Source organism: Mesocricetus auratus, unplaced genomic scaffold (genome assembly GCF_017639785.1).
Source record: "Mesocricetus auratus isolate SY011 unplaced genomic scaffold, BCM_Maur_2.0 Super-Scaffold_6723, whole genome shotgun sequence".
NCBI lineage: Eukaryota > Metazoa > Chordata > Mammalia > Rodentia > Cricetidae > Mesocricetus > Mesocricetus auratus.
Genome location: NW_024429183.1, coordinates 689,753 through 716,740, shown reverse-complemented (window position 1 = coordinate 716,740; position 26,988 = coordinate 689,753). Strand labels below are relative to the sequence as shown.

The 26,988-nt window shown below is 48.9% G+C and overlaps 2 protein-coding genes across 3 annotated transcripts; one reads left to right on the top strand and one right to left on the bottom strand.

Moving 5' to 3' along the window:
• Positions 1–1,452: 1,452 nt before the first annotated feature.
• Dpep1 (dipeptidase 1) lies at positions 1,453–14,754 on the top strand. Of its 2 annotated transcripts, XM_040735242.1 has the most exons (12): positions 1,453–1,803; positions 3,346–3,465; positions 8,518–8,687; positions 12,379–12,511; positions 12,712–12,844; positions 12,942–13,092; positions 13,260–13,329; positions 13,535–13,711; positions 13,794–13,878; positions 13,954–14,029; positions 14,214–14,349; positions 14,430–14,754. In XM_040735242.1, the coding sequence occupies exons 3-12, from the start codon at positions 8,584–8,586 to the stop codon at positions 14,595–14,597; spliced, it is 1,233 nt and encodes a 410-aa protein (XP_040591176.1). In that variant the 5' UTR covers positions 1,453–1,803; positions 3,346–3,465; positions 8,518–8,583; the 3' UTR covers positions 14,598–14,754. The 2 variants fall into 2 exon arrangements, with proteins under 2 accessions (XP_040591176.1, XP_005073202.1); XM_005073145.4 differs by lacking the exon at positions 3,346–3,465 and having other exon boundaries at positions 1,454–1,803.
• A 3,525-nt stretch (positions 14,755–18,279) lies between these two features.
• On the bottom strand, positions 18,280–26,980 carry Chmp1a (charged multivesicular body protein 1A). The gene is made up of 7 exons (XM_005073146.4): positions 26,840–26,980; positions 24,143–24,162; positions 23,138–23,215; positions 21,963–22,109; positions 21,477–21,605; positions 20,629–20,816; positions 18,280–19,837 (listed from the first exon to the last, which is right to left on the bottom strand). The coding sequence occupies exons 1-7, from the start codon at positions 26,844–26,846 to the stop codon at positions 19,816–19,818; spliced, it is 591 nt and encodes a 196-aa protein (XP_005073203.1). The 5' UTR covers positions 26,847–26,980; the 3' UTR covers positions 18,280–19,815.
• Positions 26,981–26,988: the final 8 nt, after the last annotated feature.

Genomic DNA, 26,988 nt, shown 5'->3' with positions numbered 1-26,988 from the left:
TTCCAGTATGCAGATGGGATGCTTCTCAGTGTTCCAGAGTCTGAGCGCTGCTGTCTCCATCCAGCAGGCCTTGTGGGGTGTCCCCCAGACGCCCTATGCAGGGTAAGCCCCCTGCAGCCTCACACCCAGAGGAGCTGGGGTTCTAGTTCTGGTCCTGGCCATTTGCAGATGGCCATTTATGAAGTACTCCTGGTTTAGCAGCATGCTAAGGTGTTTTCTCCCCAGGGACTTGCAGAAAGATTAGTGAGCTTCCCAGGGGTACCAACAGGAATAAGAGGCCAAGTGCCATCATCCCTTCCGAGCCCCATTGTCCCATGTCTGTCCAGCTCCTAACTGTGCAAGGAGGCTGACTCCCAAGCAGAAGTAGGGTACTTGGTGACTTTACCTGACAACCCCCAAATGAACTAAGGATTTGGAAGGCTTCCGGAGACCCTGGGTATCCAGAAGCAGCAGGAACCCCAAAGATATCCAAATGTGGTGTGTATCTATTTGCTAGGTCTGTGTCCAGAGCCTTCACCTCCTCCAGGCAGAGGCTCTTGCCAGCCTCTTCTCCCTGGTCCTGATCCTGGTCCACCCCTGTCTCTGCACAAGGGAGAGTTAATTGGCTCCAGAGAGAGAGAGCAGGATATGGTTCATGCCTGCCCTTGTCCCACTCACTCCTTCTCCAGATCCCTTCACCTAGGATGGGAAGGTTCCCAGTCTGCATCTCAGGCTCCCCCACTGTCTTTCCCTTCTAAGTCCTGGGAAAACCTGGGAACCGAATGTTTTACAGCATCACTGGCTATGTAGGGTGTCTTCTTCTGCACACAGGATGACTGGAGCTCTGGGGGGAACAGCTCACATGCAGATACACAGCCAGGTCAGAGGATGGGCCAGAGCAGGAACAGGGGGCCCTGTGTGTTCCTACCACACCTTACAGGTGGAGCTGGAGTGACCTGGCCTTTCCTCCTGTCTTTCAGAGCCCACTAGGGATGCCCTGTTCTCTGCCACCACAGAATCTTGAAACCACACTGAAGCCTAGCCTCCCAGTCACCACAAGTCACTAGACCCTCCCACAATTTCGAAAGGCTTGTAGTTCTGCCAGAGGACATTCCAATCTAAGATTGCTTTTGGTTCTCCTTATGGCAAGGAGGGAGAAAAATCAACCCTCCTTATTTGAATAAAGGATCCAGGGCCCCCAGGGCTGGCCCTAGCACGGCTGGTCCATTCCTAGGTTGGGGAAGCAGCTCTCCCAACTGGGAAGCACAGGCCATTCGTAATTCAGTAAGGAGGGGAGTGATAAAGGGGCAGAAGATGGAGGAAAACATGTGGCTCCAAATCCCAAGTCACCTCAGAACACTGAGTTCAGCAAAAGGAGCCCGAGAGCGCGTGCACACTCTGAAGTCCACAGCCCAGACTCCTCCCTCCGGCTTCTTAACTTAGTTAACCTGAAGTCTAACTCAGTTAACCTGGTGCATAGCTCAGATAACTTAATGCTCATGCCATGACCTCTGAGGTGGAGAGCACAAGGTTACTGCCTGTAGCCCCAAAGGCTTGTCGCCTGACAGATTTTTGACCCAGAGACCCAGATCCCACCGGATGTTCTTCATTACTGAGGGCTTGCGTGTCTTTCGGAGACAAGGAACAGCTGACATATGCGAGGCATTAGCCCTGTCTGCTCTCCTTGGCACATGGTGAAGCCCCGGGGAGTTTCCCTTTTAAAGAGGTGGCCCCTCAAAGTTGGAGAACTCGGGAGCAGGCTGTCTGAGTTTCAGCCGCGGGACTGAAGCTACATTTGTACCCCCTGACCTGCGTGTGCTCCTGGTGAGTGTTGGGGTGCTGGGAAGTAGACCTGGGTAGAGGCCAAGCAATAATGAGGTACAGAGAGTCTTTTCCATTTCTGGGTAGAAAACATCCCATGAGCAGGGGAAACTTACAGATAGATAGTGAGCAGTGTCTGTGTGTCCAGAGAATGACATTCCTGCCGCACCTTGAAGGGAGAGGGTCTGCAAGGCTGAGAGCTTTCAGGTGATGGACAGAGGGGGCTCATTAGACCCAGACAGAAAAACAAAAGTGTTGCATCTGGATGCCCAGTATGGTGTGGGGGAGGGGAGGATGAAGCTAAAAGCAGGACCTATTTCTGATGCAGCCAGGGCATGCAAAGTTGGGTTGATAAAAGAGAAAGATGACCTTGTGGGGTTCGCCAGGAGCTGTGTAGGACTCCTGGGAAGGATGAGGAGATATGAAGAATTCACCAACCTGAGGATGAACTGGAGGTGATGAGATACCAGAGGACATGGCCCCTGGGGAGAGACCTGGGCTTTGGGGACAGAGGTTTGGGTGAGGGCTTGACTGTTGGGCCTGGGGGATCTCTATGTACAGATATCTGCCTGGTATGTAACTGGGAGATAGCTGTTCTGCTGAGACATCTGTGGCCCAGTGACATCCTCTGGGGAAAAGGACATAGGGAGAGTTGACATGTGGGTCCCCACTCCACACGCAGCCTTTCTGGAAACCTGGCCCTAGGTTCCAGAATCCACAAGTGGTCAGATGAAACTGAATGTAGCACTTCAGCCATAAGAGGGCCTAGGAAGCAAGTGCTGTCCATAGTGGCTGGTGTGTCCACCCTAGGGCCACAGGTAAGTGTGGCAGAGTCATATGCACAGTGTGTGGCCTCCAAGTCTCATGGGGACACATGTTAGCTATCTGTAGCTGTCTAGGCATCTGAGTATATGTTTATTTAATATGTATGGGAAAGTTTACACATATATTCATAAGCTTGTCCACAGACCTGGAACTGCTTGTTTGGGATGTACCCAACTGCTTCTGTCTGTGAAGATCTGTGAAAATGTGTGGGACCTGGCAGACCTGTGTTTGCATGGATCCCTCTGTACAGACAGTAACATTCAAACATGGATGTATGCATCCACAGGTGTTTGCTGCCAGTGGTGTTTATGAGGGAGTACACTTGTAACATGTAGATTTATAAACGTGTGATTGTGTTTTTGCTGTGTGTGGGTGTGTATGTGGTTCAGATGTCTCTGTATTTGGATGTGCTCTATGACCTGTGTTCATTAGAGGACATGGAGTCAGATCTGAGGTCTCTGTGCTGCTATGTAATTGCCTCTACTGCCCTGTGGCTGGCTGGTGGCATGATCAGGGTCATTAGCCCATTTGGGTCTCAGGTTACAGAAGAAGCTTAGTGGCAGCTTCCTAGGGTCTCAACGTAATAACAAAGTGCCTTGGTATAAGGAACTGTGATAAACTCAGGTGAGGCTAGTAATTAATTCTGGGGGCTTCAGTGTCAGAACTTGGTCTCTCTAGGCCTATTGGGGTAACCTCTGCTAAATGTAGCACATTTTCTAGGTTGGAAAACGGTTCACTGGTCCACTGTTGCTCTCTATTGCTTTCTCCCTGGCTCTGATTCTGAATGAATAGCACTGCTTGGGCATTGCGTGTTTATTTTACTGTGTTCCTCTGCTTTTGGTAAGTGGGCATATTTTTCTAATGAGTAACAACATCCTGTACATAGCATAAAGGGATATGGTTCAAGGCCAACTGTCAGTTTGAAAGCAAAATTTAGCCGGGTGGTGGTGGTGGTGGTGGTGGTGGTGGCGGCGGCGGCGGCGTCCCACGCCTTGAATCCCAGCACTCAGGAGGCAGAGGCAGGTGAATCCCTGTGAGTTCGAGACCAGCCTGCTTCTGGCTCACTTTAAGGACCCTGTTGTTGTGGTGAACTCCTTTTTTTGCTTTTAACCCTAAATTGAGAAAAAGCCCCCACACATCCCAGACCAGCCCACTCTGCTATTCCCCTGACCTTAAACATCAAGTAGGGAACAACGGGGATTGGCAGCTGGTCATGGAATGCTGTCAGTGCAATGGAAGGTCCAGAAAACAGAAAAACAGAGGCTGGAGTTCATTCATAAAACTGAAGAAAAGTGTTGCTACAGACGGATGTGGCTTTCATAACCAGAGCAGAGTGCCAAGGGAAAGAACAAGAAGTTGAGTATATAATTTCTGGAATCAAACATGACGACAAAGGGGGGAAGTCACTCGAGGGCACAGAACAGGAAACACACACTCACACGAAAACCTGAAACAAGCCTGGGCATGGGTTTGTGAACCTAGGTAGGAGAATTGAAAGTTCAAGGCCAGCCTAGACAGGGAGTGGGGAGACAGCTCAGTATGGAAAATATTTGCCACATAAGCATGAATACCTAAGCTTGATCCCTAGAACTCACATAAAAAGCTGTGTGGGAGAAAACACAGACAGGCAGGTCACTGGAGCTCACTGGCCAGCCAACCCAAGCCAAACCAGTAAACCCCAGGTCCCAGTGAGAGATCTTGTTTCAAAACTCCTGTTCCTAAGGAACAGCACCAAAGGCTGACCAATGCTCAATATGCATGAAGCTAGGGCTTATTGGTCTAGCTTTGTGGGCTACACCGCTTGCATACTCATGGGTACTGTATACACACAAGCACACATCCACCTACACATAAATACACCCACAAGAAAAGGGACAAAGAAGTCTGGGAGGGCAGTGGAGGCAAATAAGACAAAGTGTAACATTTGTATGTGTGAAAATGTCCATAAAAGGGAGAGCTAGAGACATACCTCAATTGAGAGAATCCTATCCCAGCATGCATGAAGCTATGGGGCTCTATTCCCAGTGCCTCATAAACCGGGTGTGTGTGTAATCCCACTCTGGGCAGTAGGAGGCTAGAAGATTGTAAATTCAAGGTCACTCTTCAGTTAATGAGTTGGAGGATACATGAAACCCTGTTTAAAAAAAAAAGACTCAAAAGCCTGTCATTCATTGAGAAATCACAGACTGTCAGGACAAAGAGGTGACAATACCTAGAGAAGAAAAGGCATGCCATCTGCAAAGAACTAGAATAATAAATTATTATTATTTGTATATCAGTTGTCCTGATGCTGTTCTTATCCAAAGTCCAATTGAGACAGACTGCAGAACCTTCAAGCTCACAGGAAAATGATTTATGCCCCAGAACTGCACATCCAGCAAAACTGCTGGCCTGGTGTGAAAGCTGAATAGACATAATGCAGGCTTGTAAAAGCTCAGAGATGTAGCCCCTACACACACCCTGCCAGAGAATGCTGTGAGGACTTGTCCTAATCAAGTAAGAGACTAAGCCAAAGAGGAGAAAAAGTTAAAGTGAATGATAAGTGGAAACTGTAGGCGCCCAGCTCACAGCCAGGGATCCCGGAGGAGGCAAAGTCAGATGAGAGCATCTGGGAGGCAGAAGGAGAGCTGGGTAGGGAGAGGAGGCTGTAGCATCAGGGGACAGGCAGACCGAGAATGTGATAACGGAGGGAGAGGGTGGGACAATCAGTTCAGAACAAACAGTGAGACACTGCTTTTAAAGACACGCTCTTACTCTGTAGCCTAGGCTAGCCTCAAATTTGCCATCCTTCTGCCTCAGCGTTCCGAATGCAGGATTACAGGTAGTATAGCTGGGCAATACAATGTCTAGCTTGATTAAAAACAACAAGCCGAGTAGGGGAAGAGGGAATCATAGGTTAGAAGACAGATCAGGCACCAGTGTGACCTCTAGTGATCTAAAGGGATGACACCAACTGGCAAGCTAAGCAATAGTGGAGAGACCACCTCAAATGCCCATTCCTGATAATGAACTTGATATCTATAACCATCCTGGAGCCTTCATCCAGTGACTGATGGAAGCAGAGGCAAACACCCACAGTTAAATACTGAACTGAACCCAAGGAACCCAGCAACAGAGAGAGAGGATCGATGAGCAAATTGGCAAAGAATGGGCTGGAAAAACCAGCAGAGACAGCTAATCTGAACAGGGGAGAGCTCTTGGACCCCAGACCGACACCTGGGAGGCCAGCATGGGACTGATCCAGACCCCCTGAATGTGAGAGTCAGTGAGGAGGCCTGGGCAACCTATGGGGCCCTGAGCAGTGGATCAGTGTTTATCCCTCGAATACTAACGGACATCGTGTGTCCATAACACAAAGAGGGATGCTCTCTCAGCCTGGATTCTTAGGGGAGTGCTTGGAACCTGCCCTGAGTGAAATGACAGACTCTAGATATCCCCTATGTGGAAGGAAATGGCGATAGGGTGGGAGGCTGGGGGAGATGGTGGGGGGGGTGTTGCGGGAGCAGGGGAGGGAGAGGGAACTGGGATTGACATGTAAAACAAGATATTTAAAATTAATAATAATTAAAAAAAACAACAAGCTGGGCAGTGGCAGCACACACCTTTAATCCCAGAACTCAGGAGGCAGAGGCAGGCAGATCTCTGTGTTTGAGGCCAGTGGGGTCTGCAGAGTGAGTTCCAGGATAGGCTCTGAAGTTACACAGAGAAACGCTGTCTTGAAAAACAAAAACAAAAACATGCTCAGTAGTTCTCAACCTGTGGATAGGGACCCAGGGGTCTCATATGAGATATTTACATTACAAAAATAAGATATTTACATTACAATTCATAAAAATAGCAAAATTGCAGCTATGAAGTCAAAACGAAGATAAGTTTATAGATGGGGGTCACCATAGCATGAGGAGCTGTTATTAAAGGCTCACAGCATTAGGTTGAGAGCTACTGTCTAACTTTTCCTACCAATAAGGAGGTAACACAATGACTTCTTAATTTCAGAGAAGCTGAAGTTGAGAAATCTGACCAACTCATAAAATTCTGAATGAAAACAATAGTATAGGAACCCAGGAGTTGAACTGGAAGCCCACAAGGCCACACTACTTAGAGCTTTATCTATTCTAGGCAAATGCTGTACCACTGAGCAACAGCCCCTTTAGGGCTTTAAAATCAATATAGGGATGACAGGAGAAAAATTAAAAGTAGTTTTTAAACAATCTAAGATGGGTACAGTGTGTACTTGGGTGATGGGGGGCAGGAGGCTAGGAGTTCAAGACCAGGCTGGGAGTGGTGGTGCCCGCCTTTGATGCTGACACTCAGGAGGCAGAGTTCAGAGGCACTCAGACAGAGACAAAACTCTGAGTTCAAGGTCAGCCTGGTCTACAGAGTGACTTCCAGGACAGCTGGGGCTACACTGAGAAACCCTGTCTCGAAGAAAACAAAACAACAAAAGGGTTTAATGTAGATCTTGGCAACACAAGATCATGTCTCAAGAACAACAAATTTTAATTCACACCTAGTATAATCAAGAGCCAGGCAGGTCTAAACAGAAGGTTCAGCCCTTCCTGGGGAAGCATCAGAGACAAAGAGATGCTCCCAGGTGTGGAGACCGCAGAGCTCACACAGCATTTCCAGAATGGTCCAGACATTGCCGTGGTGCTGGAAGCAGCAGGCTGGGGTTGACAGAATCATTCAGTGAGGAAGAGAATGCAGACCTGACAGCAGTATTTCAGGAGAGTTTAGCCAAGAAAGAATTTCAGACAAGCAAAATACCACAAGGGAAAATAAGAACAAGAGACAAATGAATCCATAGTATACTGTTGCTAAGATGTGGTGGACCATGATGTAGGCACTAAGGATTCTGCAAGGTACACGGGATTATGTAAGACTGCTAAACAAGGAGAGAAAATGCTAGCAAAGGAGTAACAGAAAAATGAACACACTAATTGTAGAGGTTGAGGAGGGAACAATAATTTGAAAACCTAGTGAAAGCATCGGGGTGTGGTGGTCATGCCTGTAATCTCAGCACTTGGGGGGGGGGCTAAGGTATTACTACAAGTTTCACGCCAGTCTGGGTACAAAGTGAGTTCCAGGCCAGCCTGGGTAACAGTATCCTACCCTGCAAATTCTTTCCTGTCCCCCTCCCCCACCTGACAGCTTTAAAACCCAGACACAGATCATATTGCAAGCCTGGGGAACTGTGGCAGCTATCAGAGTAGGAGGGTCAGGGGGGTAGCATGTGTATGGACACCTAGAATGACTCAGATACCACAGAGGTACACGGACAGTGTGACTTTCTGTATAGGGTCCTGGTATTAAGGATTCTTGGTGCCTCTTTGCCAAGAGACAGTGGGAGCTGGGAAGATGACATAAATATGGCTCTTCTGTAATGATGAGGTACATTGATAGCTGTTACTTAACCCAGACTCCCCAGAAATCATTTGAGGTGGGTAGCCACTATGAGGACCCTTGATGGATGCTGTAATCCTGGTCTGTAAGAATTTGGGCACTAAAAATAACAAAAAGGGGAAAAAATAATCTGGGCACTTTCCGTGAACTGGGCCCTGAAGAGCAGGTCTGCATAAAGGCACCAAACCTCCAGGAGCAGATGTGCCAGGAAGCTAGATGGCAAAGAAACTGCCTTGTGCTAGCCCATTTGGAGCTTCTGTCAGGGTCTGGAATTCCTGTATCTTTCTATGCCTCTACCTAGTCAATACAGCAACACCCAGTATGAATTATCTATACTACCTATCATGAAAGGGAGTGGTTACTCATTGAACACTGGAAGTTATAAACAGGGCTCACAGTCCCAATTACCTGGACCAAAGGCCTCTGTCCTTTCTCCTGACAGGCACAGGGGCTCCATCCCGCCCTTAGATTTTTTTTTCTTGTGTATAGGCCAGCACAGAGGTACCAAGCAGCCGTGGAAGCAGATCCCTGTGGAAGCAGCCGTGGGGCCTTGCAATGCTAGTCATCTGGTGGCTCTGGCCTCTGCTGGCCGTCTGCGCATCTGACTCATTCCAGCTCAAGGCACAGGAAATCATGAAGATCACACCAGTCATTGATGGGTGAGTGGCTACCTATTGCCGTGCCTGCAAGGGCCAGAAGCTTCCACACCTCTGCTGGGGCCTCAATTTCCCCACTGTACCATGGTTCTTGTCTTCTTAGAGGCCTCAGCTTCTTGGTGGAGAGTCTTAGGACCAAAAAGGTTTCATTCAGCAAAAGAGGGCAGGAAAGGAAGGGGAAGGAGGTTGTGTCCCAGCACCCAGCTTCCAGGGCTCCGAAAGCTCAGGGTTTGGTTGCATTTGGGGGATTCTGAGGTCTCCCAACTCTCTAGTCATATGTCTGGGGAAGAGATCCAAGTTCCCCACCTGGACGTCAGCTGAAAAGCTGAGGTGAGGGTGGCTTTACCTCTATAAGGTCTTCTTGAGGGCCTTCCGGTTCTCCTGCATCTCGTGCCCAGCCGGCTGCCAAACGCCCCAGTGTCTGTCTTGTTCCTTTGTGGAGATCGCAGTGCACGTCCCCCATGTCCAGCTCACGCGCCCTGATCCCTCTGGAAGCACTGGAATCCTTGAAGTCCTTTTGCAGCTCCTCACCACTTGTCCTTACTTCTGGCTGTCACATTCCCCTCCCCCTGGCCAGTCACTCTCCCACCGATACCCTTGGTCCCTAAGGCACATAGAGGCTAGCACTTCAGTTTTACCTGGCAGGGGTGGCTCTGTTCCCTCGGGAGACACAAATCCTGTGGTCCCATCTTGTCTTCCCAAAGAGGGTGTAGAGGGGACAAGGAGAGAGAAGGGCAGAGTGGTGTCGAGTATGGCAGTGGACTCCTGAGGTACCCAGGGCCTCATTCAAGTGCTGCAGCCCTCCCCAGCACCCACAATGGAGATGAGTTTCTTAGATAGGCTGTAAGTGTCCTCAGGCAAAGACTAAGTTCCTTTCCTGGAGCCTGCTTAGTCCTGCCTAAGAGAGCTGGCAAGGCTGCCTTGGCTGGCCCATATCCATTCATTTATTCATTCAGCAAGCGAATCATGATAAATCTGTGCCAAATGCAACGGGTGGGGCAAGAGATGAAATTAGTCCATCCTGGACCTGCTCTCACATGGAGAGACTGAAGCTTGTGTCTTCCTGCTCTGAGGGGTGGTTTAGCCACCAGCCCTAGGGAGGGGTACATTCCTTGAATTTTCCAAAGGAGCTTCCTGGATTGACTAGCTTTGGAAAAAAGCCATTACTGGGAGTGGATGGGGACAGGTGACCTAGTACATGGACTCAACAAACCTGAGTCAATTGTCATATAAAGATGGGTGTACTTGCTTCCACTTGTAATCCCAGCACTTGGGAGGCTGAGGCTAAAGGGTCAATCACTGCAGGCTTAGGGCCAGCCTGGATTCCACAATGAGCTCATGTCCAGTCTGGGTTAATAGAAAGACCCTGTTTAAAAACACTATTAACAGCCAGGCGGTGGTGGCCCATGCCTTTAATCCCAGCATTCGGGAGGCAGAAGCAGGTGGATCTCTGTGAGTTCGAGGCCAGCCCGGTCTACTGAGTGAGTTCCAGGACAGGCTCCAAAACAATACAGAGAAACCCTGTCTTGAAGAAAACCAAAAATAAAAATAAAAAATAAAAACACTACTAACACCAGGCACAGTAGCACCTTATTCTCAGCATTCAGGAAACTAAGACAGGCGGATCTCTGGGAGTTCAAGGACAGCCGGGTCTACGGAGTTCTAAGACAGCCAGAGCTACATAATGAGACCCTGTCCCAAAAAACAAAAACAAACAAACACAGATAAAAAATTAAAATAAAATAAAATAAAAAGAAAACACAAATAAGGGGGTTAGAGAGATGACTCTGTGGTTAAGAGCAGTTCCTGTTCTTGTAGAGGACTAGGGTTTGGGTCATCTTTTTTTTTTTTTTTCTTTTTTTTTGGTTTTTCGAGACAGGGTTTTCTATATTGTTTTGGAGCCTGTTCTGGAACTCACGCTGTAGACCAGGCTGGCCTTGAACTCACAGAGATCCTCTTGCCTCTGCCTCCTGAGTGCTGGGATTAAAGGCATGCACCACCAACGCCCGGCTGGGTCATCTTTTTTAATTATTTTTTTTCAAGAAAGGCTTTCTCCCGGGTAGCCTTGGCTGACCTAGAACTCAATCTGTAGACTAGGCTACCCGTCTCTGCCTCCTGAGTGCTGGGATTAAAGGCACGGGCCACCACTGCCTGGCTTGGGGGTTTAGTTCTTAACACCCACATAGTAGCTTATAGCCATCTGTAAATTCAGTTCCAGGTGATCCCATGCTCCTTACCTCTGTGGGTACCAGGCCCACACATGATACACATGCAAACATACATGCAAGCAAAAGATAAAGTACACATAAAATAAAACAAATCAATTTAAATAATGAGAAAAAAAGAAACAAACAGGCTGGGTACAATGGCATAAGCCTGTAATCTCAATTTGTAAAAGGCAGAGGCTTAAAGATCACAGAAAATTTTAGGCCAGTCTGGGCTACATGGAGAGTTTCAGGCTATCCATGGCTACATAGTAAGACCCTGTCTGAAAAGAAAGCAACTCTCAAAAAAGCCTGTGTGTTTTACAATGACATTTGAATAAAGGACTGTGTATATATACCTCAGTGGGGCTTTATGATTTTGCCTAGTGATGGATAGATGTCCTGTTTTTGCAGAAGCTCTCATAAGAATGAAGATGCCTAACAACATATTTCTTTGGACAGATCCAAATGACTAAACTGACAGTTACTTTTATTTACCTTAATAATGCACTTGGTATACCAAGTTATAAATGAGGAAACCTAGGTATAGGAAAAGGGAACTGGGATTGGAAAAGGAAAGTGGACAATGGGAACCAAGCCAGAGCTGAGGAAGGGAGATTGTCTCTGCTCACCTTCCAGGGGGCCTTGAGGGCTCAGCTTAACACAGGCTGTAGCCACAGGACTGATACACACTATGGGTGCCTTCTCCACAATGCTGGGCACACAAATCAGCACAGTGCAGATCGGTGGCAAGCATTCTACTGGGCCTGAGCCTGCCTCGCCTGCTCCTGGACTGTCTGCTGGAGTCCAGTGACAACTCAGGCTCTGTGGCAGTGTAGGCAGAGGTGACAAAAAGCTTTTGCATTAGCTCAGGGTCTGGCTGTTGGTCCTCTCCTTCCTCCACGAAAGCACTGCCTCCCTTGGAGCCCAGAAGATCAAAGCCCTTTGGAATCAGAGATGAACTGGCCAAAGGCAAGCTGGGGTTTGCCATAGGAATAGAGACAAAGATGAGCCTCAATCCTATAAGTGACGCCTCACTCCCCAGAAGGCATGGGTGTCAGGCTATTTCCTTTATGTCACAGCTTTCCCCGCAAGGGGAAAATTTACTCTTTGAACTGAAAATGTCATATTCCTATAAGGTGTCTGCATCATTAGTTCCCCGCCCCGAGGCCCAGGTGATTCTACAGCAGAGCAGGGGTCTACCCTCCCCTGCCTGAGGGTTTGTGCGGGGTGAGGAGTGTGTGTGAGTGTAGGAAGGCCAGCCTAGCCATACTCAGCTCGTGGTCACTTGGCCTGGAGTGCAATTAGGAATTTCACCCGTGTTCAGGCATGTTCAAGTCAGAGATATTTTACCTCTCAGGCCTGCATGTTAGCCTTGAGCCGTAGGATTTTGAATTGGAGAAGGGCAGTCTGCAAGCCAGCTGGTTCAGAAGCCTACAGGCCCAAGCAAATTTCCTAATCCACCTTGGACTCACTCTGGTTCCCTCCAGGCACAACGACTTACCTTGGCAACTGCTGAAGTTGTTCAACAACAAGCTGAATGACTCGAAGGCCAACTTGACCACACTGATGGAAACACACACCAACATCCCCAAGCTGAAGGCTGGCTTTGTGGGGGGCCAGGTACATTCTCTGGTCTCCCCTATGACCTGCCTTAGAGAAGCATGCTTCCTGGGCCCCTGGGCCACAGGCCTTGGAAGGGCACACCTGACTGAACCATCCCCCAGGGCTTCTAAGAGGGCAGGAGAACAGACCCATGTGTACACTGGAGTGGGCTCAGATATCAGTAGTCTGGACTACCAGCTATTCCCTTTCGCCCCCAGTTCTGGTCCGCATACTTGCCTTGTGATACCCAAAACAAAGATGCTGTGAGAAGGATATTGGAACAGGTGGATGTCATACACCGCATGTGCCAACTATATCCTGAGACCTTCTTGTGTGTCACCGATAGTTCAGGTAGTGTTCCACCAAGGCTCCCGCTGCCAGACTTGCCAGAGGGTGGGACTTTGAATCCCGAGTGTCTAGTGCCAACTCTCTCCTTTGTTCTCTATAGGTATCCGACAGGCTTTCAGTGAGGGGAAAGTGGCCAGTCTGATTGGTGTGGAAGGTGGCCACTTAATCGACAGCAGCCTGGGTGTCCTGCGAACACTCTACCATCTGGGCATGCGGTACCTGACCATCACCCACAACTGCAACACGCCCTGGTAAGGAGTCCCACTGTGAAGCCCTGGGGTGAGGTGAGGAGAAGAAACCAAACATTTCCTCTGTCATGCCCAGAACTCTCCTGAGCTCCAGGCCAGGCCTTGTGAGCTAGGCAGGAGAGGGTGACACTATCGTTTTACTCCCGGGACACATGTGTGTTTCTCTTCAGGGCCGACAACTGGAAGGTGGACACAGGAGATGACGAGGCTGAGAGTCAAGGACTATCGGTCTTTGGGAAGGTGAGGGAGAAGGACCACAGTCCCCAAAGGACAGAGGGCTAGGAAGGTTTCCAGGGTTGAGTCCATTGGAACCCCTGAGCATTCAGGATGCTAGCCTCCAGACACTAAAGGGTTAATTCTCCCCTCTCCAGCACTGCCTCTCCCATGCCCCAAGTTCAGAGTATCTATGAGGTGTGCCCAATCCTATTTCTTCCCCCACCCCCAGAGAGTGCTGAAGGAGATGAACCGTCTGGGTGTCATGATTGACTTGTCCCATGTGTCTGTGGCCACCATGAAGGCTGCTTTGAAAACATCCAAGGCCCCGGTCATCTTCAGTCACTCTTCGGCCTACACCCTGTGTTCCAGCAGGCGGAATGTACCTGATGATGTACTCCAGCTGGTGGTAAGGCATTCGAGGAGTGAAGGGTACCCCTTGTCTCCTGTGGGCCCTGTCCAACTTCCACCTCCCACCCCTCTCTGAACAGAACGAAACAAGGAGTCTGGTGATGGTAAACTTCTACAGTAATTTTGTGTCCTGTTCCAAGGATGCCACCCTGTCCCAAGTGGCTGGTAAGTGGATATGACCACACAGTGACCAAGTCGGGGAGGGCCTTGCTTAGGACCCACACCTGCTATTCTCTACAGACCACCTGGACTACATCAAGAAAGTGGCAGGCCCTGGGGCTGTGGGCCTTGGAGGAGACTACGATGGTGTTACAGCGTAAGAGTGACATCTTGTTCTATGATAGAGTTACAATCCTATTGATGTGTGCTGATGGGACAGGGGAGGGGACGTGTATACTGAATACAGTACAGGGTATTTTGCTGCAAGCCTGCTCTTCTGGCCCTCATATGCCTGGAGAGTGTCCTGTCTGCAATGCCTGGTCCTCTTGGTCTTGGCATAGGCTCCCCAAGGGACTGGAGGATGTTTCCAAGTACCCGGACCTCATAGCAGAGCTTCTCAGGAGGAACTGGACAGACACAGAGGTCAGAGGTGTACTAGCTGAAAACCTGCTACGGGTCTTCTCTGATGTTGAAAAGGTGAGGAGAAAATGGCCATTTGGGTCTCCTGCCCTTCCCTCACCCACAGGGCTGGCTGTCTAACTTGGGTCTGTCTCCAGGCAAGCAATAACATGGAAGTCCCTGAGGAAGAGCCTATCCCCCTGGATGAGCTGGATGGCTCCTGCAGGACACACTACGGCTACTCACAAGCCCCCAGCGTCCACCTCCAGATAGGGGCCCTGCTGGCCTCTTTGACTCCCTTGCTCTTCAGTCTACATCTTCTGTGATATACTAAGGACTAGTGTTCTCAGAGCTCAGGGAAGACTGGACAAGCCAAGAGCCCATGTTGTCCATGCAAAAACACACCCTTTCCCAAATAAGCAGTAGGCTTACCTGGGGACAGTTCAAGACACAGGCATACAATAAATGAAATGACCCCTTTGAGTGTAGAGTATGTATATTGTCAGCATCCCACCCTGAGAGGTACTTCTGAGCATCTGGAGAACAGATTTTATGAAAATGAGCCCTGTATGAACAGGGGCACAGGAGTGTCTGAGTTCTTGGAGAGGAGGGCTAGAAGGAATCCAGATGTCTGCAAAAGATCTCACACAGGCATTGGCTAATATAAAAATCATGGTCCAGGTTCTAGTGGCTACCTCCCCCCAGCACTTGCACATGTACCTAAAGCCCCCCACAACATGTACTCATATGCACACAGTCCATACACATACATACACTCACTCAGATGCATATAACACACACAGGCACATGTACTCTGGCACATACAATATGGGAGTCACACATATATTTATTTGGGTTCTGTAGTGCTGGGAAGGGACCCAGAGAATCTGAATGTGGTCTAACCATGGAGGGTAGGATCCAAGCGGGATGGGTGCCTGGACTCTCCAAGGCTGTCTGGCACAGTTACAGCAGATCTTTTCAGATTCACAGGGCAGAGGAGGCCTCATATGTGTTACCCAGCATGGCTGTTAGTGAAACAGGATCAGGCCTTCCAATGAGGACATTCAAAGATGAGTTTTGTAGGAATAAACTAGTGAGGGACAGCATGGAGCAGTCCTGCTGAGTAGCCAATGACTCCTTTCTGCTCCATATGCTGAGACACTCCTCATGGACATGGGCAAGGACTCCTTTGTCAAGAGCCTGTCCCCACCTGCTCTGAGAGGTACCCACAAAGGGTGAAGGACATCACTGCCTGAGTATATGAAGCCCCATGGCCATATATCTGTGTCTCTTTCAGATCTGTCTTCCCTGAAGAAAAAAAAAAAAAAGGTAGGTAGACAATAACCACAGCCCACGGGGCTGACTACAGGGCCATCCATCTGGCTTTAACATTTTTAGTTTTTCAGGCAGGCTCTCATGTATCACAGGTTGTCCTCCATGGTATTATCTTGAACTTCTGAATCTCCTGCCTTCCCTTCCTAAGTGCTTCAATTACAGGTACAGAACACCTCACTTGGTTTATGTGATGCTGAGGATCAAACATGGGACTTGGTGCATGCTAGGCAAGCATGCTACCAACTGAGCCTAGCCTCAAGTTGGTTTTTAGAGTCCTCCATGTGCCAGACTCCCATTTGCACATGCCAGCAATGAATGAAAGTATAGGGGCCTGCCCACCCCCAAGTCTGTTGGTATTAGCACACAACAGGACTTGGTCTTGTGTCTGTCACAACATGGCCCACCAAGCAGCATCCTTCTCTAGTCTGGTCTAAATGTCTTGGGGAACACCCTGCGGCCACATAGGATCAATGTATAAGGGAAAATGCCTAGAAAAAGTTTCTGGGCCCATTGTCTGACCAAAGCAGTGGGAAAGGTCCCCCTGGTGCATTTCCAGTGCATTACACCCCATTTTCTCAGCTGGGAAATAAAGGCACCGTGGTCCCAAAATAATCCTAGACCTGGGTATAGTGGTATGTACTATAACCCTGGCTCTCAGGGGGCTGAGGCAAGGAGATCATGAGTTGGAGATCAGCCCAGGCTACATTGCAAGACTCTGACTCAAAATGTTTAGTTACCTAAAACAATTGTTTTGTTGTTGAGGCAGGTTCTCATGTAACTAAGGGTGGCCCCCAACACACTATGCAGCCAAGGATGACCTTGAATTTCTCATGCCTAAAATAATGGTAGACAGTGTAAAATCACTCCATAGCTCTCACTTTGATGGCACATCTAGTCTGGTTCTGAAGAGTTCTTGCTTGTTGAATTGTTTTGTTCACTTATGCCCTTTTCCTGTTTGGATCACCATCTTTTCATTTTAAAATTGTGAGGCTGGACATGGTGGCACATAGATGGCGGGAATCGAGCCCAGGTATTCTGAAGAGGAGCCAGTGTTCTTAACTGCTGACCACCTCTCCAGCCCTGAGATCACCTTTAAAAAAAAAGGATATGGTGGCTCATCCCTGTAATCTGAGCTCCCAGGAGTCAGAATCTGAAGGATCTATGCAAGTTTGAGGCCAGTCAAGTAACTCCAGTTCAGCAAGAGCTATTTAGCAAGGCCTTGTTTCAAACAACAACAAAACAAAAACAAAAACCAAAGGAAAAGGAAAATTTAGAAGTTTCAAATAGAGCCGGGCATTGGTGGCACACGCCTTTAATCCCAGCACTCGGGAGGCAGAGGCAGGTGGATCTCTGTGAGTTCGAGGCCAGCCTGCTCTACATAGCGAGTTTCAGGACAGCCTCCAAGACAATACAGAGAAACCCTGTCTCGAAAAACCAAAAAAAAAAAAAAAAAAAAAAAAGTTTCAAATAGTCAGGCACGGTGGTGCAGGACTCTCATCCCAACAGGCAGATCTCTGTGACTTCAAGACCATTACGATCTACATAATGAGTTTCAAGACAGCCAGAGCTACAGAGGTGAGACTGTTTCAAAGAAAACATTTTTTTTTTCTGAGACAAGGTTTTTCTATTAGTCCTGGCTGTCCTGGAATTTGCTCTGTAGACCAGGCTGGTCTGGAGTTCAGAGATCCGCCTACCTCTGCCTCCCAAGAGCTGGGATTAAAGGCGTGCACCGCCACCACCAGACAGAAAAAAATTTTTTAAAGGTACAAATAAAAAGAAGGCAGCTAGGCTGGCTCTTACAGTATTAATATACAGTCCTAATGATGTCAGAGAGTTACACTATCATACATTCTGTCATACTTCTTGGAAGTGTAAAATATGACATGCAGTCCGTTTCTGTTTGGTGTGCACGAGTGTGCATTTATAGGTCAGAGGTTAACTTCAGTTGTCTTCCTCAACCACTCTCCAACTTTTTATTTTTTAAAGTAAATAAATTCTTTTTTATTTATGTATTTTATGTATATGGATGTTTTTCCTGCATGAATACCAGAAGAGGGCATCAGATCCCATGAACTACAGTTACAGATGGTTGTGATCCACCATGTGGGTGCTGGGAATTGAACTCAGAACCTCTGGAAGAGCAGCTAAACCCATCTCTCCAGCACCCTCACCCCATGCCTGGCTTTTTAACATGACTTCTGGGAGTCCAAACTCATGTCTTCATGCTTGTATAGCAAGCATTTTGCCAAAGGAGTCAGTTTCTAAGCACTGTTCCCCTCTAAGATGAAATCAGGGATGACTGGGTGCCAAGGCAGAGAAGCCAGGAGGAGCCTGTGAACCCTGCGGTGAAGGGGAAGCTGGGAAGTATGTGCTGAGACCAAAGAGAGCAGGTTGAAGGGGCTCAGAGCCAAGAAGAGGCATGTCAAATAGGAAATAATCTTTATATCAATACATTAATCCTTAAAATAAATCATCAACTTGATGGATTGCACTATGAGTAGCCTGAGAACCTTCATTCATCCATGCTCCCTTCCCCATGGAACCAGGCACCCTGGGACACTATCCCCTCCCCATTCACGACTTTATCCTGAGGTGGAGCACTGGAAAATCCACACAGGATGTAGCTCATAGTTCTGCAGCCCTACCCAGGACATCAAATCAAAGCTTGAGAAATTCTCCAACAACCAATTTATTTACTTACAACAGCATTTTAAGTACAGATATGCCCATTTTGTGAACCCAGCCCAGCACCCCCAACTCTATTAGTGTGCCACAAAGCCCGCACCCTCCAGGACCCAGGGAGCTCACAGGCTGTCCCCTGAGAGACTGTAGCAACTCTCAACACCTGTCAGGTAGGCTGATTTCAGGGAGCCCGAGGGGCCCATAGTTAGATTGTATCTTGGTCCCCACACCCAGGGTCAACAATTCCAGCCCCCACCTCCAACATCAACTTGTAATGTTGGAGCAATGAAGGGCCCCAAAGTGCAGAGCAGAAAAAACCCAAACACAGGGAGTCCAGGTAAAGCCTCCAAGTTTGCATGTAACCCTGTAGGCAGTACTGTACTGCTCAGCTTGTGAAGAGGGCTGGGACAAACACACCCCATCTGCTGTGTGCTTTCTACTTTGGCAAAAGAACAAAATCGCCAGGAGTTTTAAGAACATGAGTAAACTTCAGGAGACAGAAAAATAAAACTGCAGCCTGCACACACACAGCCTTGAGGCCACCCCAGGGAGCCTCATCACTTGCTTCCTGCCAGCTTCCCCACTGCAAAGGGATGTAAAAGAGGTGACCACAGCCAAAGGGGACTGTCCCAGGTTCCCTTGTGAGCCACCCTGGCTTTCCCTTGGAGAAGGCAACAGCCCGTATCTAAAACGACAGAGTCAGGGGAACCTCACATTCAAGAGCGAGACGCTCTAAAAAGGCCTGGAAGGCTGTATCGCTCACTGGAGGCCTGGCACCACCAGGCAGACTGTTCAGCCCAAGTGGTCCAAAGTCCTTCTAGAGGCAGCTGCTGAGGAAGGGTGAGGATCTCTTGGAAGGGAACACCTGGACTTGAGATTGGTGCCAGTTCTGTTCCTGTGGGCTGGGGAAGGAGTTGAGGGACAGCAAGCCCAGGCAGACTCAGCCAGCTGGCAGTGGCAGCCAAGAGCTCAACCCTTGGAAGATGGAGGACAGTAACCATCTTGCAAAGGCCCTGGTCAGTGTTGGTGGCACTGGACATCTCTGGTGCACAAAAGTTCACAGGAACCCACTCAGGACTGTCACACAACAGAATTTCCTGTCTGCAGAGATCGGGGAGAGTCTCCCAAGAGCTGCTTGGCAAAGGAGTGGCTCTGACTCTCACTGGCCACAGCAAGCAGCAGGTTTACGCTCAGTGCGATCTGAAGGCCCCGAGGCACTGGGCTGAAGTCCACACATCTGCTGGCCAAACCCTGTCTGTCAATCCCACATAGGCAGAGGACAAAACAGAGCTTGCCATCTTCCAGCTGTGGCCCACAAGTCACATGAGTCACCTATACATTTGTGCAAATTCAATACCAGGTCAGAGGCCCACTGCCCAACCTAAGGCTCTGTTCTAAGGCGCCCAGCCTGACAGGTTGGAGAAGAGCCAAGGCAGCTATGAAGGGTTGGAGAAAGTTGAGCGCAGAGTGAGGCAGAAGCCTCCAGTACGTCACAGGACAAGGGAGGCAACACCTGCCAAGGGCATGCTAATTCCTCAGGGCAGCCAACCTGGAAATCAACAAAAAGGATTCTGTAAGAAAGGCATTGGTGGCGCACGCCTTTATTCCCAGCACTCAGGAGGCAGAGGCAGGCAGATCTCTGTGAGTTCGAGGCCAGCCTAGTCTACAGAGTGAGTTCCAGGACAACCTCCAAAACAATACAGAGAAACCCTGTCTTGAAAATCCAAAAAAGGGGGCTGGAGAGGTGGCTCAGAGGTTAAGAGCACTGACTGTTCTTCTAGAGGTCCTGAGTTCAACTCCCAGCAACCACATAGTGGCTCACAACCATCTACAATTCAATCTGGTGCCCTCTTCTGACAGAACAGTGTATATGTAATAAATAAATAAATAAATAAATCTTTAAAAAAAGAAAATCGAAAAAAAGAAAAAGAAAAGAAAGACAAAGGGCAAAGGTAGTTGAAATACTGTGTACAAGCACTAGACTCAAGTTTTCAAAGTTGTCCTGAGATAATGTGTGGAAAGATGCTAGAAATAGTCACATACTGTGACATTCTTAGGAAGGGCATGGAACTCCCTTCTACAGTGAGCTGTATGTAGACAAATCTGTGATCACATATTTGGCACCACTTGCTGGCTATAGGTGACTGACTGCGGCATTTTGACGCAAGGGGGAACTGTCCAGGCCAACAGGTTTTCCCTCTGCCTTCCTAACAGTCCCATCAAGTGCAATAGGCCTTTGAATGGCTGGGTTCCAGCCCACAAAGTCCTTGGGGCCCCCAACTTGCCCTCAAGACAGGACACTAGAGCAAGTATTATGACATTCACTCAGGCAAGTCCTACCTCCGAGACAGCTGGTCCTCCTGGCTGCGCACAGAGCTTTCGCCCACAGCAGAGGCACCCTCTGGAAGCTGGCTGAGCTGGTCTAGGACCTCCAAGCCATTTTCCTCAGCAATCTGTACAATGAGGCTGTCTACCTGCTCTTGAGGTGTGGTCAGCGTGGTGGCAGAGCTCACAGAATCCTCCATTACCTGAGAAGAGGTTCATTCTGGGCATTATGGCCATGGCACCAAGAAACACACTGCAATTGTCTTGTTGTAGATATGTGTGGTATAGACATGCTTATATACATGTGCTCATGTGAAGGCCAGAGGCTAACATCAAGTGTCTTCTTGATACCGCTTTCAAAAAGTCTCTCACTAAATCTAGTGTTCATGGTGGGCCAGTGGCGCAATGGATAACGTGTCTGACTACAGATCAGAAGATTCTAGTCTAGTGTCCGCTGTTTCAGCCAGGTTGGCTGGTCAGCCCTGAGGTTCATCTGTCATTGGCCCCAGCACTGACCCCCCACATACCCAGCTTTTATGTGGGTGCCAAGAACCCAAGCTCATGTCCTCAGGCTTGCACACGAGTCCCTTTGCCCACTGCACATGGTGCGCTGTCTCCCTGGCCCCCTGCGGTCCTTGCTCACTCCCCCTCCCACACTGCTTTCTTCCCACCGGTTCTCCCTTGGCCCTTCCTGTCCCATATTCACCAGTCCCACCTCTCGGTCCATCTGGTTCAGGGACCTTTCTGTACTTCTGTGTGCTTGTCTAAAAGGGCTGGTCCCCCTTCCTTCTCCAAGTCCTTCCTGTCTAGCTAAGCCCAGCCACCCTGACCCACTGTCCAGCCATACTGCAATGGCCACCTACCGATGTGTGCACATCCAGGTTCTGCACCTGCTGCTCAAACCTGTCCATCACTGCAGACACTTTCTGAAGATCCATGGCACTCAGCGCCTTGTCCAGAGCCTTGGTCACCTGTGCCATGTTCTTGGTCACCTGGGATAAAAGAGGATTAGGGACAAGAACGGAGTTAAAAATAGTCAAGGGCTGCCAACCAGGGACAGGTTATCAGAACTTTCTGATGGGAAAACAGGGTCTCAATACAGTCACTTGAATGCAGTTGATGAGAAACAGTGGAGTTCTCTCCACTTTCAAGGGAAATTCTGCTGTGGAACTAAAAGGTACATGTAACTTCCAGCCAATTGAGGGATGATTCCATGGGATCCAGGCTTTCCTGAGGCCTCCCTGTGTCCACTCCTTTCTGATGCCTTGGTTCTTTGCTGGTCCAAGCTTCCCTCTACTCACTATGCCCTACAGTATATGCTGGCCATGGCACCGCGTCCTAGCACTCACCCCCTTCATGGTCACAGCTGTCTGCACCTTGGAGGCTACTGCATCCACACGGGACGCCATCCGGAGCCAGTTTACACCTTCATTCTTCTTGCGGATGGCGTTTTCAGCATACACACGGGCACATTCCACATTTTTCTGCTGAAGGGCCTAAGATTCATAGGTAAATGTTCATGGAGGAACATTTGCAGGCAAGCTTGCGTATCTCTCCAAGGTATGGCTTACCACTGGGGAGGGTAGGAGGCTTTCAGTTTTCCCAGGTATAATCCTCAGACATGTGTGAGCTTTGTAAAAACACAGTGTCATGACCAATAGCCACAGCCTTGGAGCTACTCTGCTTTGAAGCAACACTAAAGAGCTGCACAAGATTTAGCTGAAGGTCTGCCGAGATCAGCCATGCTACTGCACAAGATTTAGCTGAAGGTCTGCCGAGATCAGCCATGCTACTTCACAAGATTTAGCTGAAGGTCTGCCGAGATCAGCCATGCTACTGCACAAGATTTAGCTGAAGGTCTGCCGAGATCAGCCATGCTACTGCACAAGATTTAGCTGAAGGTCTGCCGAGATCAGCCATGCTACTTCACCTTCTGCTCTGTCTTTAGGCAGAGGATCCCTTCCTGCAAAAGCCCCAGTCAGCTTCCACCTCTGCCCAGATCCTGATACTCCAGGCAGCAGCCACATAAGAAAGAAAGTCAGCTGAAAATGATGACACTGGAGCAGGGACAGCTTTAAGGCCACACCTTGCCAACTGAGGATGTCAGAGGAAGAAGGAAAGCGTGAAGGCCATGCAGCTGTTCTGCTCTGGACATCTGTGGGCAGGGAGGGAAGGACTATTGCCCTTCTCTCATGCTTGCCTGTCACAGGTCTCAAAGCAAATGCAACAATACTCTGTACTCAACGAGGTTAAATCACAATGTAGGAAGTGTCTTGCACAAAAAGAAGACATTAAAGCAACACAAACGGAAACAAAGCTGGGTGTGGTGGTTCCCACCTGTAATCCTACCAACTACGGTAAGGCTGAAGTAGGGTCATCTCAAGTTTGAGGTTAGCCTGGGCCACACAATGAGTTCCAGGTCAACCTGAGTTATAGTACTCAATCTCAAAAACAACATAAATAAAGTCAAGTAAAATAAAGGGGTTGGGGAATAAAAAGAACTCAAACCAGAGATGTTACATACCTTCTTCACCTTGGCCTGCTCAGCCTTGGAGTCCTTCTCTGCCTTCTTGGCCAGTTTCTCTAGCTGCTTCGCTGTGAACTGAGTAGAAACCATAAACACTCTGAGACGTACAGGTGGAGCCCACCCTCTAGACCCTGTCCCTTGTACCTCCCGCCTCTGCACATCCTTCACCCAACCCTGTGATAAGGCACAAAGCCTCAAAGCGTACGTCCTGATGACTACTGTGGGGCTGTGAGAACTGCAACAGCATCAGCTACAATTCATCAGTTCTGAGGCCCTGTGTGCAAGCAAGGTTCCTAAAATGTCCATCACCTCTAACGACACTCCAATCCATATCCTCCTCTAGAGTGGAGGGCCAACAAAGCAACTCTCACAAGAAAGACACCCGAGAACCTCTTCCGGGTACTCAAGCAGGGAATCGAGAGTGCCATTAGCAGAGAACCCTGCATGTACAGTTTCCTCTCTTCTTTGCCCACATGCCACTGCCCGACAGCCTCGGTGTGACACAGACTACGTCAGAGCCATGTTCAGCAGCTTGTAACTTCACTCCTGCCCAGACCCTTGGCGCCAGGGGGATAAAAGTTAACCCCGATTGTCACTTATAAGGCATTACAAGTGGCAGAAACATGCCAAGATTAGATAGGTACAAGTATCTCCCCAGTAGGCGGCACATTCAGTTGCCCATAAATTCTCCAAGTGTGTTTAAATTTCAGCCAGTGGTTTTTAAATGCTTAGTAAAACATCAAGGCATGTGCCTATCATCCCAGCTGCGTTTCTTAAAGATAATACAGTCTTCATGTACAAGTCTGAGTGATCCACTTCTACTTAGCCAAAAACAAGGAATGAGCCTGTCTTTGGTCAGCAGTCGGAGCCCTGTGTGACAGTCACTCAACTACAATAATTTGCCCATGACTTTGGGTATCTGGGTTCCAAGCGACGCTGTAATTCTTGTCTTTATTTGCTAGTTGCCAGGACAGGACTGGGGAATGGTGGTTTTGTACAAACCTTCAACTGGAACAGGGTATCTGCAAAGACAGAGGAAACAGCTTAAAATTTTAGCACATCTATCAAGCAAGCAGATGCTAGGAGCTGGCCCACAGGAGACAGACATGGATGGGATTTGCCTGGGACATTTGGGAGGCCCAACAGTGGAGTCAGAAGATAGATCTATATTAGACAAGGGATCCAAACCAACAAAGACTCTCACTAAACTTGTTTGTCAGGAACACAAGAATCGTACCGGTCAATCTCAAAGGGTAATATGTGTAGCTCTTGGCATAGTCAGAATGGAGGTGGTGGCTTACAATTCATTCAAATTTGTAAGACACATGGGATTCTTTGCCTTTAGTACTAAACCTAAACCTAATCTTTAGTACTTAACTGTTTTTTAATGTCTTTATTGGCTCTTTTTTTTTTAATTTTATGTGCACTGATGTGACAGATCTCCTTGAACTGAGTTACAGATGGTTGTGAGCTGCCATGTGGTTGCTGGGACTTGAACTTGGGTCCTCTGGAAGGGCAGTCTGTGCTCTTGACCTCTGAGCCATCTCTCCAGCCCCAGCAGTTGGTTTTGCATATCCTTTCCTTTACCCTGCCAGAGGAGAGTAGATAAAGCTGGAAGGTGGTAAGCCTTAGTTAAAAGAGGCCACTACTCCATGACCGATGCCATTTCTAAGCCACAGCACCAGGCCCAGTGCATTGTCCCTCCCTACCTGCACTAACTCAAGGAAGGAATTTAAATGTATTTAAAAAAATAATTGCTGCCGGGCAGTGGTGGCACATGCCTTTAATCTCAGCACTCGGGAGAGAGGCAGGCAGATCTCTGTGAGTTTGAGACCAGCCTGGTCTACAAGACCTAGTTCCAGGACAGCCTCCAAAGCCACAGAGAAACCCCATCTCAAAAGACAAGAAAAAAAATTGCTAACCAAATCCACTATTCATTCACAAACTTGAGACATGTAAACACAATTTCATGTTTATTTGTTTTTGATGTTTCGAGACAGGATTTCACCTGTTTTAAAAACTCCCTAGATAGCCAGGCATTGGTGGCGCATGCCTTTAATCCCAGCACTCGGGAAGCAAAGACAGGAAGATCTCTGTGAGTTTAAGGCCAGACTGGTCTACAGAGTGAGTTCCAGGACAGGTTCCAAAACAATACAGAGAAACCCTGTCTCCAAAAACAAACAAAAACAAAAAAACAAACAAAAAACCTCCCTCTATAGCTAAGGATGGGGACACTGTGACCTCCTGATTCTTCTGTCCCAACCGCCTAAGAGCTGGCATTGCAGCTGTGAGCCACCACACCAGGTAACTGGCTCTGCTTCTAAAGCTGCAGAGTGCTGTGCTATTTGATCCCTGAAAAGACTCGCCCTACCAGTCCAGAGTGAGGCACTGACGGTCTGCAGATGCAGAACACGGCCCAGCAGAGGCCTGCTGGGGTCCAGTGAGCTCTGTGCACCTACCCATACCATCTGCCTGCACTCAGTGCAGGGACTAGTTATCGTCAGAGCCGCCACAGCTGGCTGGTACTCTCAGAAACAAAAGTCACCTGACAGTGACAGGAGGAACAGTGTCTCCCAGGTGTCTGGCCAAATCTCTCCCTTCTCAACCTGGTTTTTCATGTAGACTCTAGTGGGACTGGACTCTGAAAAATAAAAAGCTGGAGAAGCCTGACGTGAGCTTCAGTAAAGCTCCCTCACCTGAGCAGAGTAAACTGTGACGCAAAAATCCCTTATTGTTGAGACACTGGGTGCTACATCTTCTGTCCAAGGAGCACAGTATAGAATTTTTATGTATTTCCTCTATGACAATGACACAGCTTTCTACATTTCAGAAAACAGTCTTTAAAAACTCCCAGCACTGGGGAGGGCAGAAATAGGCAAATATCTGCGTTCAAGGCCAGTCTGGTATATGTCGTAATTTCCAGGCAAGCCAAGGCTACATAGGGAGACCCTGTCTCATACAAACAAAAACTCTTATTACAGCAGTCCATGAAACCTGCAATGTCCACTCATGAATTCTTATCAGAACACTGGCAGGCAGAAGCGAGTCATATTCCTAGGGGTGGCTCTCTCCCAATCTAAGGGTAAGGGCAGAACAGGACATGTCGCTCTAGGAGGGAACTCACATCCCACTACTTGGTCCTTTGTATCTGAATTATTCCTGTTTCTCTGGGTGCTATTCAAGTGTGCAACCACCACCTTTTCTGGTGCCTTCTGACAACACCCCAGGGTCCCCAAGGCAGAAACAAAACAATCAGGGAGGGTGCTAGAAGGGCCTGGATCTGAGGTTATTTGAACAAAATTCAGGGGTTCGGTCCCGAGTCTGGGGAGATCTGGGTAAGGAACAAGACCCAGGGGTAGGTTCTGGCTGGGGTCTGGAGTCAAGAACCCGGAGGTATTTCCTGTTGGACTGTGGGATCGAAGCCCAGGAGAGGGTTTCGGTTAGGATATAAAGGTTCGGGAACCGGGACCGGTTCTGGTTGGTACGTGGGGTGCAGGCCCGAGGGCCGGTCTAGTCGGTGTCTGGAGCTGAGGCAAGAGGCGGGTACTGGTCGGGATGAAGGGTCGAGACAAGTGGGTTCCAGGCCCAGGGGCGGGGTCTGGGGCTCAGACCGGGGACAGATACGGTTGGGTTAAGGGGCTGAGGCCAGAGTGTCCGCAGAATCCCGCTCCGAACCCAAAGTAGGTGACGGCCCCTTACCGTCCATGGCCAGTCGCGTAGTGCACCCCTCGGGGCGGCGAAGGGGGGACGAGATCTTACAGACCAGCTGTGCCTGGGAGGACTTCCGGGGTCGCTAATGTTTCCAGTCGCGCGGCCTGCTCTCGCGAGAAGACGGCACTGGGCATTGG